This window comes from Pelobates fuscus, chromosome 4 (genome assembly GCF_036172605.1).
Source record: "Pelobates fuscus isolate aPelFus1 chromosome 4, aPelFus1.pri, whole genome shotgun sequence".
Lineage (NCBI taxonomy): Eukaryota > Metazoa > Chordata > Amphibia > Anura > Pelobatidae > Pelobates > Pelobates fuscus.
Window position 1 is genome coordinate 330,633,638 of NC_086320.1, and position 16,481 is coordinate 330,650,118.

At 35.2% G+C, this 16,481-nt stretch overlaps 1 protein-coding gene across 3 annotated transcripts in view; it reads left to right on the forward strand.

The window, feature by feature from the left end:
• The window catches only part of DGKB (diacylglycerol kinase beta), a 567,171-nt gene that overhangs the window by 143,954 nt on the left and 406,736 nt on the right, over nucleotides 1-16,481 (forward strand). For all 3 annotated transcript variants that reach the window (XM_063452403.1, XM_063452402.1, XM_063452404.1), the window contains exons 3-4: nucleotides 12,120-12,196; nucleotides 15,982-16,002. In XM_063452403.1, the coding sequence (XP_063308473.1) occupies nucleotides 12,120-12,196; nucleotides 15,982-16,002 (98 nt within the window). The remainder of the gene's footprint in view (nucleotides 1-12,119; nucleotides 12,197-15,981; nucleotides 16,003-16,481) is intronic.

A 16,481-nucleotide genomic window follows, 5' to 3' on the forward strand; every position in this document is an offset into this window, starting at 1 on the left:
ATGGTAAGATTTAGCTCAGCTACAATTCCCAGAATATAAGGGATAGTAAAGACATACTTCTTCAAGAGACTTGCTCTAATCTGATTGAGCATATGTGTGATGTGCTAGAACAACAAATCCTATACATGGAAGTTCCACCTCACAGCTTGCAGAACTAACATGACTAACAGGATCTCCTGCTAATGTCTTGGTGACACATACCACAGGACACATACCACAGGACATAGAACGCCCATGCCGTCCTTACTACTTACCGGGTTCCCGCTGTTCCCATGCCGGCGGCCAGTGCTACTAAAAAAGATTGGACATACCCCATTCATAATACCTTGGGTACCTACCGGTCTCCCTATCGGTCTCTACCGGTCTCCCTTCAAACCACACACTTATAGAACTAACCACTACCACCACCAACTTACCTCCAAGCCATCCTACTCTCACCCTCTCCAACACTTACCAGCACCCCAAAGATATTGCAAAACTTCATATAAACCACCACGATCACCCCACTATTACAATGTACCTGAACACTCACCCAAACCCCAAAGACCCCAATATGCAAATAGTCACCAACAATATTCCAATTTCACCCAATCACCTACTATTCCCAATCACCCTAATTGTTTCCAATTACTGTCACTTGACTCAGAAATAGAAAACGAAGATATTTTTTTAGAGATTCGCACCCTCCCAAATTTAACAGCCAATACACCTTACCCTCCACGAACAAAAAAAATAATTTTAAGCCCAGAGGTAAACGCAGTGGCGGAAGAGCACAAAAGAGAAAGGCTAGACAGACAGTAAACCCTTTAACCCCTTAAGGATACATGACATGTGTGACATGTCATGATTCCCTTTTATTCCAGAAGTTTGGTCCTTAAGGGGTTAAACACTTCCTACAACGGTATTTTTAATTTATCCAACAAAATCTTATCCGCCACCCAAATATCCGTCCTTAACATGTATGAAATTTGCACCGACTAACCCTTTTAAATCTTTCGAAGCCTTTTTAGACATCAACAAATTTGTTTGCAAAGCTACCCTAAAGAGATTTTTTAACGACAAATTACCCACCACAACCAATTCTCCACCCCCACGCCTAGTATCAACCCCAATAACATCAACACTCATTTGAAAGAAAAATCCAAATTTTACCCTTCCTACTGCAAATCTGCACCCCTCATCATGTTCGAAAAACTTTAAAAGAGTGTTAAAAGACTTTGAAAAAATTAAATATAACAAATATGACTTACACAACCTCACCCATGCCGAGCGCAACACACTGAAACAACTACAAGAAGACAAGAAGACTACAAGAAGACAAAGATGTCATAAAGCCGGCAGATAAAGGAGGTGGGATCGTTATCCTATCTAGCAAGATGTACATAGATGAGGCACATAGACAACTACACGATACAGAAACATATAACCAACTACCCTCTGACCCCACCCCTACCATCCAAATTACTCTATCCACTTTTTTACAAAAAGGCTTGGATTCTGGCATCCTAACCAAAAACGAATACTATCTTACATCAAATACCCTAAACTCCCTGTCATATATTTTTTACCAAAGATACATAAAAATATTAATAACCCCCCCCATCGTGTCAGGGATAAATTCCCTACTCTGCAATCTGTCAGAATACATTGACATACTCCTCCAACCATCCGTTAAATTAATGCGCTCTTACCTAAAAGACTCTATGTCACTACTATGTTTTTTAGACAAATTCAAATGGCAAACTAATTACATTTTAGCTACTTGTGATGTCCAATCCCTATACACAATTATACCCCACCATATAGGATGCCAGGCAATCAGAGAAATTTTAACTAAAGAAAACAGAACCCCCCCAGCCCAAATAGATTTTATTTTAGAAGGTATTAATATAATTTTAACCAACAACTATTTTTGTTTTTTTGACTCCTTTTACCTACAAAAACAAGGCACTACTATGGGTACAAGGTTCGCGCCAAGCTACGCCAACCTCTTTATGGCCGACTGGGAATCCACGGCCATATGGAGAAGGCACGCTTGGTGTACGGACCTTGTAACATATTTTAGATATATAGATGATTTGTTTTTTATCTGGGATGGCACAGAAGCTCTTTTTAACTCTTTTATCCACCACCTCAACATCAACAATAGAGGCATTACCCTAACCCACGAAACAAGTAAGGAATCTATTAATTTTTTAGACCTCAACATCTTCATTACAGACAACACCATCCACACCAAAACATTCTTTAAAAAGGTCTGCGTCAACACAGCTATCGAAAGATCTAGCTGCCATTACAAACCTTGGTTGGAAAGTGCCCCTCAAAGCCAATTCCTTCGTCTCAGAAGGAATTGCTCCCAAATAGAAGATTTTAACAAACAATCAAATTATCTAAAAGAAAAATTTATCGAGAAAAATTACTCACCAACCCGCCTCAACACCACTATAAATACCATCACCAAAAAAGATAGAGCAGACCTCCTAACTTACAATACCCAACCCACCACCAACCCCATGCCCCTTCTTGTTGTTTTCAATTTTAATAACAAAAGTGGCCATGTCAAAAAAATTATCAAAAAACATTGGCACCTCTTAAAAGAAGACAAAATACTTAAAAATATTATACCTGACAAACCTAATGTTGTCTTTAGAGGTGCCCCAAACTTCAAATCCATTTTAACCACCAATTTTACAAAAGAAACCAAACCTACTTTTAATTCTTTTATGCCCAATGCCAGTGGCTTTTATAAATGTAAAAGATGCATTGTATGCAAAAACACAGACCCCTCTGTCCCTTCCAAAACCACCAGTTTTAAATCTAATATCACTAACAAAACCTATAAAATTAAAGATTTTTTCAGTTGCGATACCAAAAATGTAATCTACTTGTTGGAGTGCCCTTGTGGTCTCCAGTATGTAGGCATGACCACAAGAGTTATATATGTATATATGTTAATTTATGCTTATTTATGTCTAATGTTTTGGTTACAGAGAAGAAGAGATTTAACCCCTTCAGGACGGAGTCAATAGTACACGTTCTGATCAAAACAAAACGTAAACAAAAACTGGAATTTGCGCTATATGTCTGTTCACCCGTAGTTCCCCTCTTTCATATTAAATGCACCCACACTTATTATATATCATTTTGTTCAGGAGAAACAGGGCTTTCATTTCATATAAAATATTTGTATTTGAAACAATTTATTATGAATAAAATTAAAAAAAACTGTGAGAAATTTGATTTTTTTTTTTTAATTTGTAGTTCCGCCTCACATTTTGGCTGTAAATGTCATAATACTGTTAGGTTTTACGGCAACAAAATGCACATATTTGTAATCAGCGATGTCTCATGAGTACAACAGTACCCCCCATTAACAGGTTTTATGGTGTTTTGGAAAGTTACAGGGTCAAATATAGAACGTTCCATTTTCAAATTGAAATTTGCCAGATTAGTAATGTTACCTTTGAGACGGTGTGGTAGCCCAGGAATGAGAATTACCCCCATAATGGCATACCATTTGAAAAAGTAGACAACCCAAGGTATTGAACGTGGGGTATGTTTAGTTTTTTTTAGTAGCCACTTAGTCACAAACACTGGCCAAAGTTAGCGTTCATATTTGTTTTTGTGTGAAAAAAGCAAAAAACTAATATTTGGCCAGTGTTTGTGACTAAGTGGCTACTAAAAATGACTGGACATACCCCATTTGCAATACCTTGGGTTGTCTACTTTTGCAAATGGTATGCCATCATGGGGGTAATTCTTATTCCTGGGCTACCATACGGTCTCAAAGGCAACATAACTAATCTGGCAAATTTCAATGTCAAAAAAATGAAATGCAAGCCTTATATGTGACTCTCTAACTTTCCAAAACACCATAAAACCTGTACATGTGGGGTACTGTTATTCTCGGGAGATTTCACTAAACACAAATATTAGTGTTTTAAAACAGTAAAACATATTACAACAATAATATAGTCCATAAAAGTGCCATTTGTTTGTAAAAAATGCAAAAAACTTCACTTTTACTTAAAATATCATCGTTGTAATACAATTTACCAGTTTTAAACACTAATATTTGAGTTCAGCGAAGTCTCCCGAGTAAAACAGTACCCCCTATGTACAGGTTTTATGGTGTCTTGGAGAGTTACAGGGTCTAATATAGTGCATGCGAATTAAATTCTCTGCACTTTCTCCCTGTGTTGTCAGGCATGTCAATCAAATTTTAATTAATCAAATGACATAATTATGTTAAAAAATTACTTAAATATACACGTAGAATTTTAATATATATGCATTTATAGGTATATAAATTCTACGTGTATACTAATGTAATCTTTTATGTAATTATATGTATTTATCTCTCTATATATATTTGCGGTTATTTGTATTTTATATATAGATAGATATATATAGAATGTCATTCTAAGTGTATTCTGTTTCCAATATATATATATATTAATAACAAAATACAGTTAGAATGAAATTACATATGAATATATAATTTATTTTATATTTTGTTTCAATATTTTATTTATTTATTTAATTATTTAATTTATTTATTATTGTAATTATGCGTATATATATATAATATATATATGTAGATCTATTATATATATAATATATATACATATTATATATATGTAACGTCATTCTAAGTGTATTTTAATATTAATATATATACTAATATTAATATTAAAATACATTACGTATGACGTTACATATATATAATATGTATATATATTATATATATAATATATATACATATTATATATATATAAAAAGGCATTTAATTTATTTTATAACATTTTAATATTTATTTTTTTACACTACCTACCAGCAGGGGGACTGTCTAATATTTTAAACAGTCCCCCTGCTGGCAGATCCATAGCCAGCTATAGGGGGCCTCATTTGCCGGAGGGGGGCTGCCTGGGCTCTCAGACAGCCCCCCAGAAGAGGATCGCGGCGGAGGTGAGTACACCTCTGCTCCTGGGGCTGCAAGCCGTTACGGCGTTCTATGCCGCCGCAACGGCTTTAAAGCCCTTTAAAGCCGCGACGGCATAGAACGCCGTAACGGCGTTAAGGGGTTAATAAACAAAGTTATGGATGTGTTATGCAGTAATTTAGTTGTGATAATAAATGCTGTGGCCTGTTTCATCCATACTAAGTGGTCTGTCGTTACTGGGGGGTTTAATGGGGTTAGATTTTGTTCTAGGCTGCATCGCGATTCCCCACTACGTACATACATGTTTTCACTGCACAAATGACCTCTATAAATAAAATAACAGATGCTACATTTATAATTTCTACATATGGCAACATCTGCCACAAACACTTTTATTAGGTGTAAATTTAAGAACCAATGTGTAGAAATTAATATACTCTGCATTTTTAAAATGCTAAAAGTACTTTTTTTTTACTGTTAATAATTCAGTCCATCAGTTTGTACATGGTCTGAATCCTAGCAGTTTGGTATGATTAATGCATTAAAGGAATTCAGATTGCATAACGAAAAGGTACATTTTAGCATTTAACCACTTAAGCTTCCATTTGCTTGTTTTGTATTTAATTTTTTTTCTGCATTTTTGCTATGTATGTGTTCAACCACAATTGCCATCTTTCTCATTTATTGCGTCAACACATATGTAAATTTGGCAATACTATTGTGTACATAATAGTGCTGCTTATGGTAAGTAAATCATAAAATATATTATTTTACTTGTCAGGATTTACAGTGTACACCATATGTCTGGGATTTTAGTTTATTTTTGGTAGCTATGAAGTAAAATACACTTCAATATTTTTAGGAATGATTTAGGAATCATAGACATCACAAGGATATTTTAAAACTTTTTATGTAGCCATTTAACGGTCAATATTTGCTAAACCTACCTTTTGTGAAAGTAGACACTCCAGGGTATCTTATATGGTGTATTATGCCATAAAGGGACACTGTAGTCACCAGAACAACTACACCGTATTGTACACTGAACAAAATTATAAACGCAACACTTTTGTTTTTGCCCCCATTTTTCAATAAATAAACTTAAAGATCTAAGACTTTTCTATGTACACACAAGGCCTATTACTCTTAAATATTGTTCACAAATCTGTCTAAATCTGTGTTAGTGAGCACTTCTTCTTTTGCCGAGATAATCCATCCACCTCACAGGTGTGGCATATCAAGATGCTGATTAGACAGTATGATTATTGCACAGGTGTGCCTTAGTCTGGCCACAATAAAAGGTCACTCTAAATTGTGCAGTTTTACTGTATTGGGGACTGCGGGGGATCCAAAAACCAGTCAGTATCTGATGTGATACGCAGTGCAAAACATCTCCTTCACATAGAGTTGATCAGGTTGTTGATTGTGCCCTGTGGAATGTTGGTCCACTCCTCTTCAATGGCTGTGTGAAGTTGGTGGATATTGGCAGGGCCTGGAACACGCTGTCGTATACGCTCATCCAGAATATCCCAAACATGCTCAACTGGTGACATGTCCGGTGAGTATGCTGGCCATGCAAGAACTGGGATGTTTTCCGCTTCCAGGAATTGTGTACGCATCCTTGCAACATTGGGCCGTGCATTATCATGCTGCAACACGAGGTGATGGTCGTGGAGGAATGGCACAACAATGGGCCTCCGGATCTCATCTCTGTATCTCTGTGCATTCAAAATGCAATCAATAAAATGCTCCTGTGTTCGTTGTCCATAACATACGCCTGCCCATACCATAACCCCACTTCCACCATGGGCCACTTGATCCACAATGTTGACATCAGCAAACCGATCATACACACAATGCCATCTGTCTACATTCTGCCCTGTAAAGTGAAAACCGGGATTCATCCATGAAGAGAACACCTCTCCAAAGTGCCAGACGCCATTGAATGTGAGCATTTTCCCACTCAAGTCGGTTACGACAGCGAACTGCAGTCAGGTCGAGATAAGGACGACGAGTATGCAGATGAGCTTCCCTGAGATGGTTTCTGACAGTTTGTGCAGAAATTATTTGGTTATGTAAACCAATTGTTGCATCAGCGGTCTGGCTGGCTGGTCTCAGACGATATTGAAGATGAAGATGCTGGATGTGGGGGTCATGGGCTGGTGTGGTTACACGTGGTCTGCGGATATGAGGCCAGTTGGATGTACTACCAAATTTTATGAAACACCTTTGGAGACAGCTTATGGTAGAGAAATGAACATTCAATTCACGGTCAACAGCTCTGGTGGACACTCCTGCAGTCAGCATGCCAATTGAACGCTCCCTCAAAACCTGTGACATCTGTGGCATTGTGCTGTGTGATAGCCTTTGATGGTGGACAGCCTAAGGCACATCTTTGCAATAATCATGCTGTCTAATCAGCATCTTGATATGCCACACCTGTGAGGTGGATGGATTATCTCGGCTAAGGAGAAGTGCTCACTAACACAGATTTAGACAGATTTGTGAACAATATTTGAGAGAAATAGGCCTTTTGTTTACATAAAGTGAGGCAAAAACAAAAGTTTTGCGTTTATAATTTTGTTCAGTGTAGTTTAGTCAGTCCCTGCAGGCTTTTTGCAGTAAACACTGTCTTTTCAGAGAAAAGGTAGTGCTTACATTGCAGTGTTTACATTACAGCCTAGGGACTGAATTCATACAGAATTCAGGACTGAATGCATACAGCAGAGTGCAATTTGCAAAATATTGCTTACTGCTTTCATTGCAAGCAAGCAATGATTTTTAGTACTTTTTGACCACTGGCAGCATTAACCCCTTAAGGACCAAACTTCTGGAATAAAAGGGAATCATGACATGTCACACATGTCATGTGTCCTTAAGGGGTTAAACAACCCATGACAATGCGATTTTTTTAAGATGACAATAATGAGTATAACACATTTTAGGTAAAATCTATGCAAGAATACTGATAATGGATATTGCTGTCTTAATGTTAGAGATTAACTTGAAGTGTATCACCTGTAGAAAACTAATAAGAAGATCATTGATCATTGTCAAGAATAATTGTTGTTTCGCAATTTTTTTTACTAGATTTTTAATTGTATGTATTATTTATTAATGTTAATATGATTGCCAATATTAGTGTTTATCCTATATGGATGTTGCATTCACTTACAAGGTTATTTATTGAGTGAGAATTCAAAGTGAATCCAAAGTGAATGTGATTAATAGCTGAACTAAAATAATAGCTGGCTTTGGCTATAATGACCTTATACTTATATACTTTTTTTTTACTCATTTTACTGAATAACCTAGCTAGTATTATTCAGATGCATGTAGTTTAATTTACCCATGAGATATATTCTAAAACAATTAATTTCCTTGACGTTTGTTTCTATGTTGAAAATCAAACTATACAATCAAAATGTCATTTAAAAAAACCCGAAGGTAATAGTTATATACACAGAAAAAGCTGCCATCCTAAAAATGGTTGGAAACCATCCCAAAGGGTCAATTAACAACAAGAATAAGACAAATTATACAAAAAATCCAGATTATCAAGAACAGGCCAAACATTTGAAGAATACATTTTTAACAAAAAAATATGAACCAGCATCATTAGAAAGAGAAATTAAGTAAACTGAAAAGAAAAACAGAAGAGAACTGGTAATATCCAAAGCAAAAAAAAGAAATAAAAAAAGATTACAAGTTTTCCTTCATTACGCAATATAATACACAACATTGGAGCATAAAAAATATCTGAAATAAACACTGGGATATCTTATGTAAAGATCCCATATTGGGAAAGGTACTCCCAAAAAAAGCACCAATTATTTTCTAAAAAATAAAAAATACAAAAATAAAAAATATACTAGCCCCAAGCTATGCATTAAAAATCCCACAAAAAGGTACAACATCTAATATCAAAGGTTTGAACCCCTGCAACACATGTAAGGACTGTAAAAATCAAATATATATACAAAGAAAATAATTCACTAGTATGACCAATAAAGAAAGTTTTAAAGTAAAATCAAATATAAATTGTAACACCAAACATGTTGTTTATATGCTACAATGCCCATGCAGGAAACAATAAATGGCAAGAACTTTTTAGAAAACTAAAAGAAAGAATATTAGACCATCAAAACAATATTAGAAAAAATTCCATTAAACATATAATACCAATCCACTGTAATAATTGTAATAAGTTCAACTGGCAAAGATTTTCCTACATGGGCTTTGAGCATATTGACCCCCATTGGAGAGGAGGTGATTTAATTAAAAAACTTTCGCAAAGGGAAACCTTTTGGATACATAAATTAAAGACATGACAACCATGTGGACTAAATTTAGATATAGACTTATGGTGTTTTTTGGAAGACTAAGATGTTCTTTGCACTCCTATGTCAATATTGTACTTGTCATATATATATATATATATATATATATATATTTTTTTTTTTTATTACACTCTTGATTGTGCACTACAATTTTTTTTTTCTCTCTTGAGCACATATACTCCAGCCAATCCATGGTGATTCAAATACAGATGGAAAATTGAATCCTTGGAAAAAATGTATACTTAAGGCACTTTAACTTCAGTGAATGTGTGAGTGGCCATTTGTGAATACAGCACTTGTGGTTAATTCATATACACAGTTATACGCTATGTTTTTCCTTTCGTTATTGGTTTAGCAGATCATCCCCTATTTTTTGCATATATGAATGTAGTTTAGTAGTTGGTTTGATTTTAAATTCACATTTGTGGCACAATAAAAACAAAACAAAAAAAATAATTATAAAAATGTAGAATTTTAAGATCTTCTACAGACTACAACCTCCTATTTTAATCAATCAAACATAATTATAATTATTCCCAGAAGAGCTTACCATCTTTTAAAGGCCCAGATTTGTAATATAAAGAGCTGGTATAATTGTTTAGTTCTTGAAGTATGTTAAGAAAATGTTCAATCTATCTCAAGGGCAATTACAATCTAATCTAAAAAACAAAATATATTGTGTAAGGGCAATTAAGAAATACATTATTTCTGCCCGTAAGGATAGTCTGTATACTATAAGACAAATGTCATGCTACTCTATTTAGATTTTCAAGATTAAAACATTTCCTCGGTGTGCTAATGCAAAATGAAATAGACAAAAAAACAACGCATTATGTTGTTTGCTAAAAGGTTTGCAATCTTTGTGGGGATCTAACATAAATAATTTGATTTTGTGACTCAATAAAAAAGCTGCCAATCTATAAATCTATATAAAGTTCCAATACCATTACTGTGATGCCTATTGTAGATCTTAGACCCAAGAATACAGTGTTAGTTTTAGCATTCCAACCTTGGCTCAATTAGTAGCTTTACTTTACACCTGACCTCAAGTATCTCCGCTATTTTTCTTTACAGGCATTTTTTGCCCATCTTTAACAAATGTGTTAAGCTCGGCCATTCCAAAACACAGTGGGGCAGATGTAGAGGGAAAGGACACTAATGTAATATCGGGAAATACTGATACTGATACTGATTACATTTACCTGGATGTTAATATTATTATTTTAGTTCTGAATTTTAAACAACTGAAGAAAACAAAACCAATTCTTATATAAATAAAACATAATCCAAATAAAAACATTGGATTCTAATTTATTTGATGTTGTAATAATGTTTCTCCCATCCTCATGTATTCAAGGGCTAACGTAAAGGGACACTATAGGCACCCAGACTACTTCATCTTATTGAAGTGGTCGGGGTACACTGTCCCTTTCCCCTTAACTCTGCAATTGTAATTATTGCAGTTATTGAAAAGCTATAATAATTACCTTGCAGGGTTAACTCCAGCTCTAGTGGTTGTCTACCAGACAGCCACTAGAGGCGCGTCCAAGTCCGTTTGGTCCGCTAAGTGATGCTGGACATCCTCACACTTTCCTATGGGAAAGTCCTAATGTGTCCATGGCGCTCGCCATGCATTATGTCCCCCCTGCAGGCTGATGTTGATGGAGGAGGAACGGAGGCGGAGCCTAAACCAGCGCGAATGGACATCAACTGCAAGTGGAGGGACCGCGAGGGAGGGGACACTACAGGGCACTATAGTACTAGGAATACAAATTTGTATTCCTAGCACTATAGTTTCCCTTTAACACTTTCATCGTCACTTACCTTTCTCTTTGCGTCAGAACTGGTCTATATCTGAAAGAGAAATAATAATTCTGCCAGGTATTTAGAACCTCTGCATCCATAGGCACTTTATATAGGCATGTTATAGAAACCTTTGTAGTAAATGTACATGGATGTGGAGGGAGATCTTTTAACACACTATAGGATTAGTTTACAGGCTGTATAGTATAATACAGACACTACTTACGATATAGAGATATTCTGCTCATATGTACTCATTATTTTTAAATTTTAATTCCAATTCCAACTTTATCAGATTCCTTACAAATAACCAAAACCAGTATTTACAATGTTGTATCCATTTTTGTTACACTCACCATGTGTTGCAAAAATTAAACTAATGTTTGTTTTCTGATATTTTAGACCCAGTATGAATGGGGAAATAAATAACCCAATACTTCTGTAAAAAGAATTCTTAAATTTACAAAATGTATAATTTCAGGATACCCGAAGAGGTTTTATATTTACGTGCCAGAAATATATTCAATCTTTTAACATAATCACTGTACTATTTTCAAGAAAAAATTAAATCCGTAAAAAGTTGCCTTAAAAAGTATTTATTATATGTTTTATTGTATTAATAATGAATTATTATGCTGTTATGGTTAAATGAAAGTATCTTCTGTATTTTTCTTTTGTTTATCTGTGTTTGGCAAGGGAGAGTAACTGCTTTTATAGTTACTCAATGTAATAAAATGTAACTCAAAATACACATTAACAATTTTATTTTATGAAGATATTTTGAAGACATGATCTGAGCGACAGTACATTTCTAATTCCAGACATTTGCTATCATAACAAATAAAAAAACAATGTGTTTGTAGAATGTTTTTATTTTATTTTACTTACATGTAATACAGGATTTTATAATATAATGCTTAACAATTATATTCTTGCAGGCACATAGCAAGTACTTTAAATATTTTTTTTATGCCAATAATTTTGACATGTTTCAATATTTTAATAACATTGTATTTTTTTTTTTTAAATTTAAGATTCAACAAAGAAACTTAAGGACGTGTTGGAAGAATTCCATGGTCATGGGGTTTTGGCAAAATACAACCCTGAAGAGGTATGTTTTTTAACTTGAATATATCCTTATATCAGTGTGTTCAAAATCCAAGCATAAGAAACACATTTGGTTTTAGGAGACAACAGTAAGTTAAGGTTTAATTTAAAATGTTTAAGTCACATAATGAGAGTTGTATTGAACCTAGCAATTATTCACAAGTACATCAATAGTCTGCCATCTTATAAGTACTGCTGCAAAGGTTTGTATAATTAAAACATAATGTCCTAATAATTAATTAGAATGTCTAGTCACACCCTGCATAAAACTAATTTGTTTTTTTCCCACTGATTTGTTTTTCCACTTAATATACTGATTTTGGTGCAAAGAGCCTGTCACTGCAGTCTAAGCAGGGTAAATGCAGTGTTTAAATCTGCCTCTAGTGGCTGTCACTTTTTTTTATATATTTGGCTGTATTGACGTAATGATTAAATTTCAATTCCCAGGTTATTTTCTAAAGTTACATTTCAAAGTGAATTTACAGTTTATTGTCAAAGTAGCCAAACTGGATGTATAACTTATCGCCTTTCTTGAAAGTCAGAGAGGTGATAATGGGGGAGAAAAAAACAATCAAGTCTGGAATGCTTGTCTCCAGCAGTCTACCACCCTCTGGTCTCGTAAGGCCTGTTTGATCACCCTGTTGATGTGGTCAGGTATGGAAGACTGGCGTGTAGAGGTGTCTAGAGTGGGATTAAGAGCTACATTAAAGTCATCTTCGAAAATTAGACAACCTTCTTTGAAATCCAACAGGGTATTAAGGGTCTTTCAAAGGAACATATTCTTGTGTCTGTTGGGGAGGTATACATTTGCAAGTATATACTGTCTGATCATCGGTGTGCCTTTAGCAAACATGTAGCAACCCTCCCGGTCCATCAGAATTGTGTGTTCCTGGAATGGGAGTGATATAAGAGCAATATAAGTTCCATTGCATTTGCCTTATGGGTTATTTCTTGGGTAGCATTTTGTGTACATATTGTTAGTTAGCCTTTTGGAGTTTCCTTCTTTAAAGAGTGCTATATATATAATATGCTAGCCCTCTGTTGCGCGCGCATATGCTAGCCCTCTGTAGCGCCTGCCCGCCGGGATCCATACTGCTCTCTGGCAGGAGCGGACCTGGTGGGCGGCGTGACAGTACCCCCTCCCTGAAAACCGCACACTGGGCAGGAAGGGGCTGGCTTATTGGGAAACCAGACATGAAAAGCACGCAGCAACCGAACAGCATGAACGTCAGAGGTGGGAACCCACAAACGTTCCTCCGGCCCATAACCCTTCCAATGTATCAAATACAGTAACACACCCTGCGACCACCTGGAGTCTACAATCGACTGAATCTCATACCCATCCCGACTATCAACAGACACAGGAAAAGGACGAAACAAGCGTTTGGTGTAACTATTACACAACAAAGGCTTAAGCAGGGACACATGAAAAACATTGGGAATACGTAAGGCCGAAGGTAGTGCCAATGTGCAATGATCCGCGACTGCCGGGACACATACCGCTCTCTGGCAGGAGCAGACCTGGCAGGCGGCGTCACAATCAGTAACTAATCGTGTTTGGTAATTGCTGGTATTGACAATACAGCAATACAACATTAGAGCTTTTCTACTGGAAGTAAGAGGGGAATGCAGGAATTGTGTAGTCCTTGGGAAGGTTTTACAGCTGTTTAAGTCAAATAAATGATGACCCAGGTGGCTATATTAAATGACAGAGCCAATGCACGGAACCTTTGGCTTCAGGTTATCCCTGACACTGAAACTTCCACATTACTTTAAGTGAACATTCTTTAACCTACTATTTCTGAAACAGGCTAAACAAATGGGGTTAGAGGGCTACTCACACCTGATTAAGACAGATAAAGGCAGCTAATGCTCCTCCAGAGTGATGGCCCTCTTGCAAGTAAGGCTCGAGTGATGTTCTTCTGCAGTTGCAGAGACAGTCAGATAAAGCTACACTAATGAAGGCTTCAAGATATATGCATACAGTGGAACAGCTCTCTTACATCAGAAACTTATCATTGCAATAACCGGAACATATTTCAGAAATTTAGAGAAATACGAAAGAGATACTTTACACATGGAGGCCACGTCATCTTCAAGTTGACAAAAATTGTCAGCCTTGCACCATCTTTTACCTGTCAGGGCTACTACATTCTTGAAAACCATAGGGATACTTTCTGATGCCCTACCTTCACATCCCCAGCATCGTTGGGACATAGGATCCACTCCACCCTTCATCACTTGGTAGCTACTATTGGGGTACTGACTCAACCTGCTTTAGAGAAGATCTTGCATTTATATCTGGGACTTTTAGGTCAAGTGGAATGGCTCCATAAAAGTTTAGATTTACTACTGTTGAGAGACAGTTTCTGTTTTAGTATTTTATTTTTCACACTTTTCTATTTTTCTTTTTCTAAGGCTAATGTAAACATGTATCTTACCCAAGGAGAGAAAAGCTTCCCAGCAATGTGTAGCCTTCCCACCGCTTCCCTCCAGCATCTCAGTTTGTGTATTTTCCAAGTAGATTTCCTTTTTCAATTGCAGCAAGCAAGCTCCTTATGCCTATTTTTCCCAAATACTAAAAAGAGCAACTTTTTATTCATTGTTTATTTTGCCAATTTATCATTTTCAGTTGCTACAAAAACATGATTCCACTCTTGTATAGTGCACAATGATTCATCTTGTAATGCTGATGGAATTATGAACAAAATTAAAATAACATCTTTTAAAACAAATGTGCATAGGGATTTAAGATCAGGTAACTTTTTTTTGGGTGTGGGGGGGGGGGGGGGGGAGGGTTGGGTTGGTTTTTATTAAACATTAGGAATACCAAAATATAGGGAGTAAAATTATTTAGTGTCAGTAGCACTTATGATATAGAAAAATAGAAATGTTTTGTAATCACTTATTCTTTCTTCTGGTTATATGTTGTGAATGACTTGTCATGCTGAAGATGCTCTTGTTTTTTTTGTTTTGTTTTTCTTAAAGGGGAACTTTCACGTTCCTGGAATTTGCATGACTGAATAAAACACGGTTTGTGTTAACCGTTTTTCATTGTTCTTTCAAAGTTATGTTAAAGATTTAGCAAATTACATCAAAATCCAGTTCAGGTAGGGCAATGCCAGTGCAAACCAACGGGACATAAAGAAATATTGTAAAGCTTCTCCTCTTCCCTGTATGTTTTTTTCTAAGCTGCCTTTCAGGTGCAAAGAAAACAAGTTCTAACAATGATTGATAGGGAGCTAAGATGAAGGTGCTCATTTGCTGGATAAAGAGATGTGTAATTATACATTTCATTTTATTTTTCACATGCTTAAAATACATATTTGTTAAATATAAGGATACAAACACCAGGGAAGTGACAGTTTCCTTTTAAATTTCTGTTTAATATAGAAAATGCTGAAGATTTTAAAGACATCTTTAAAATAATTGGATATAATGCACTTAGGCCCTAATTTAATATATTTGCATAAGCTTTTCAAATGATTTCTCATTTTTGATTTGCTATTTGCTATTTTAAAAAACATCTTAATATTTTAATATTTCCATATTTTTTAATATATAGATTTTTTTTATCCAAATATTATATCTTTATTTTTTAAGGTTTTATCAAAATATATTTGTAATGTTTATTCAAACACATTAAATCATTTGAAAAATAATTTGCAACCCATAGAGTGTATGATTGAAGGAATTTAGATCACAAATATTTTAAGTAATATAATGAGCATATTAAATTGTTGTTTTTTTTTTATTAATATTTGTCTGTTTTTCTTTCATGTGAAACAGAAACAAGATATTCTTAAACAAGTAAGTGTCATATTTTTTTACTGTTTATTCATGAGTATTCAGTTAAAATCTAATTCAGGACTTTAGTAATCATTATATTATAGCAGGATTCCTGATGGTATTATTTAAGAGTTTATCCCCGAAGACCTCTAGATGATCCATAAACTCCTTATACAAATCTTTATATTTCCATAGTGATCCTATTTGTCAATAAATATATCTTACTATTTCCAATTCAGATATTAAAGCTCTAACCAAATCCAATTTATACTTTTGAACATATATGGTCTGAGCATTGCGTAACACGTGCATCTTTATGTATACTTGCTATTTAGCGATCTTCACTGCTTTAGAACTTGTCAAAATTGGGACAAGCCATGACAGCATCCCAAATCAGTTTGCTCTCTGCCAATATGTAGAGACTATCAGAAAAGCAGGACTATCACATTGAAAGCAGAAACACCCAACTGACCAGTTTGAAATAAAAGTTACCTCAAAGG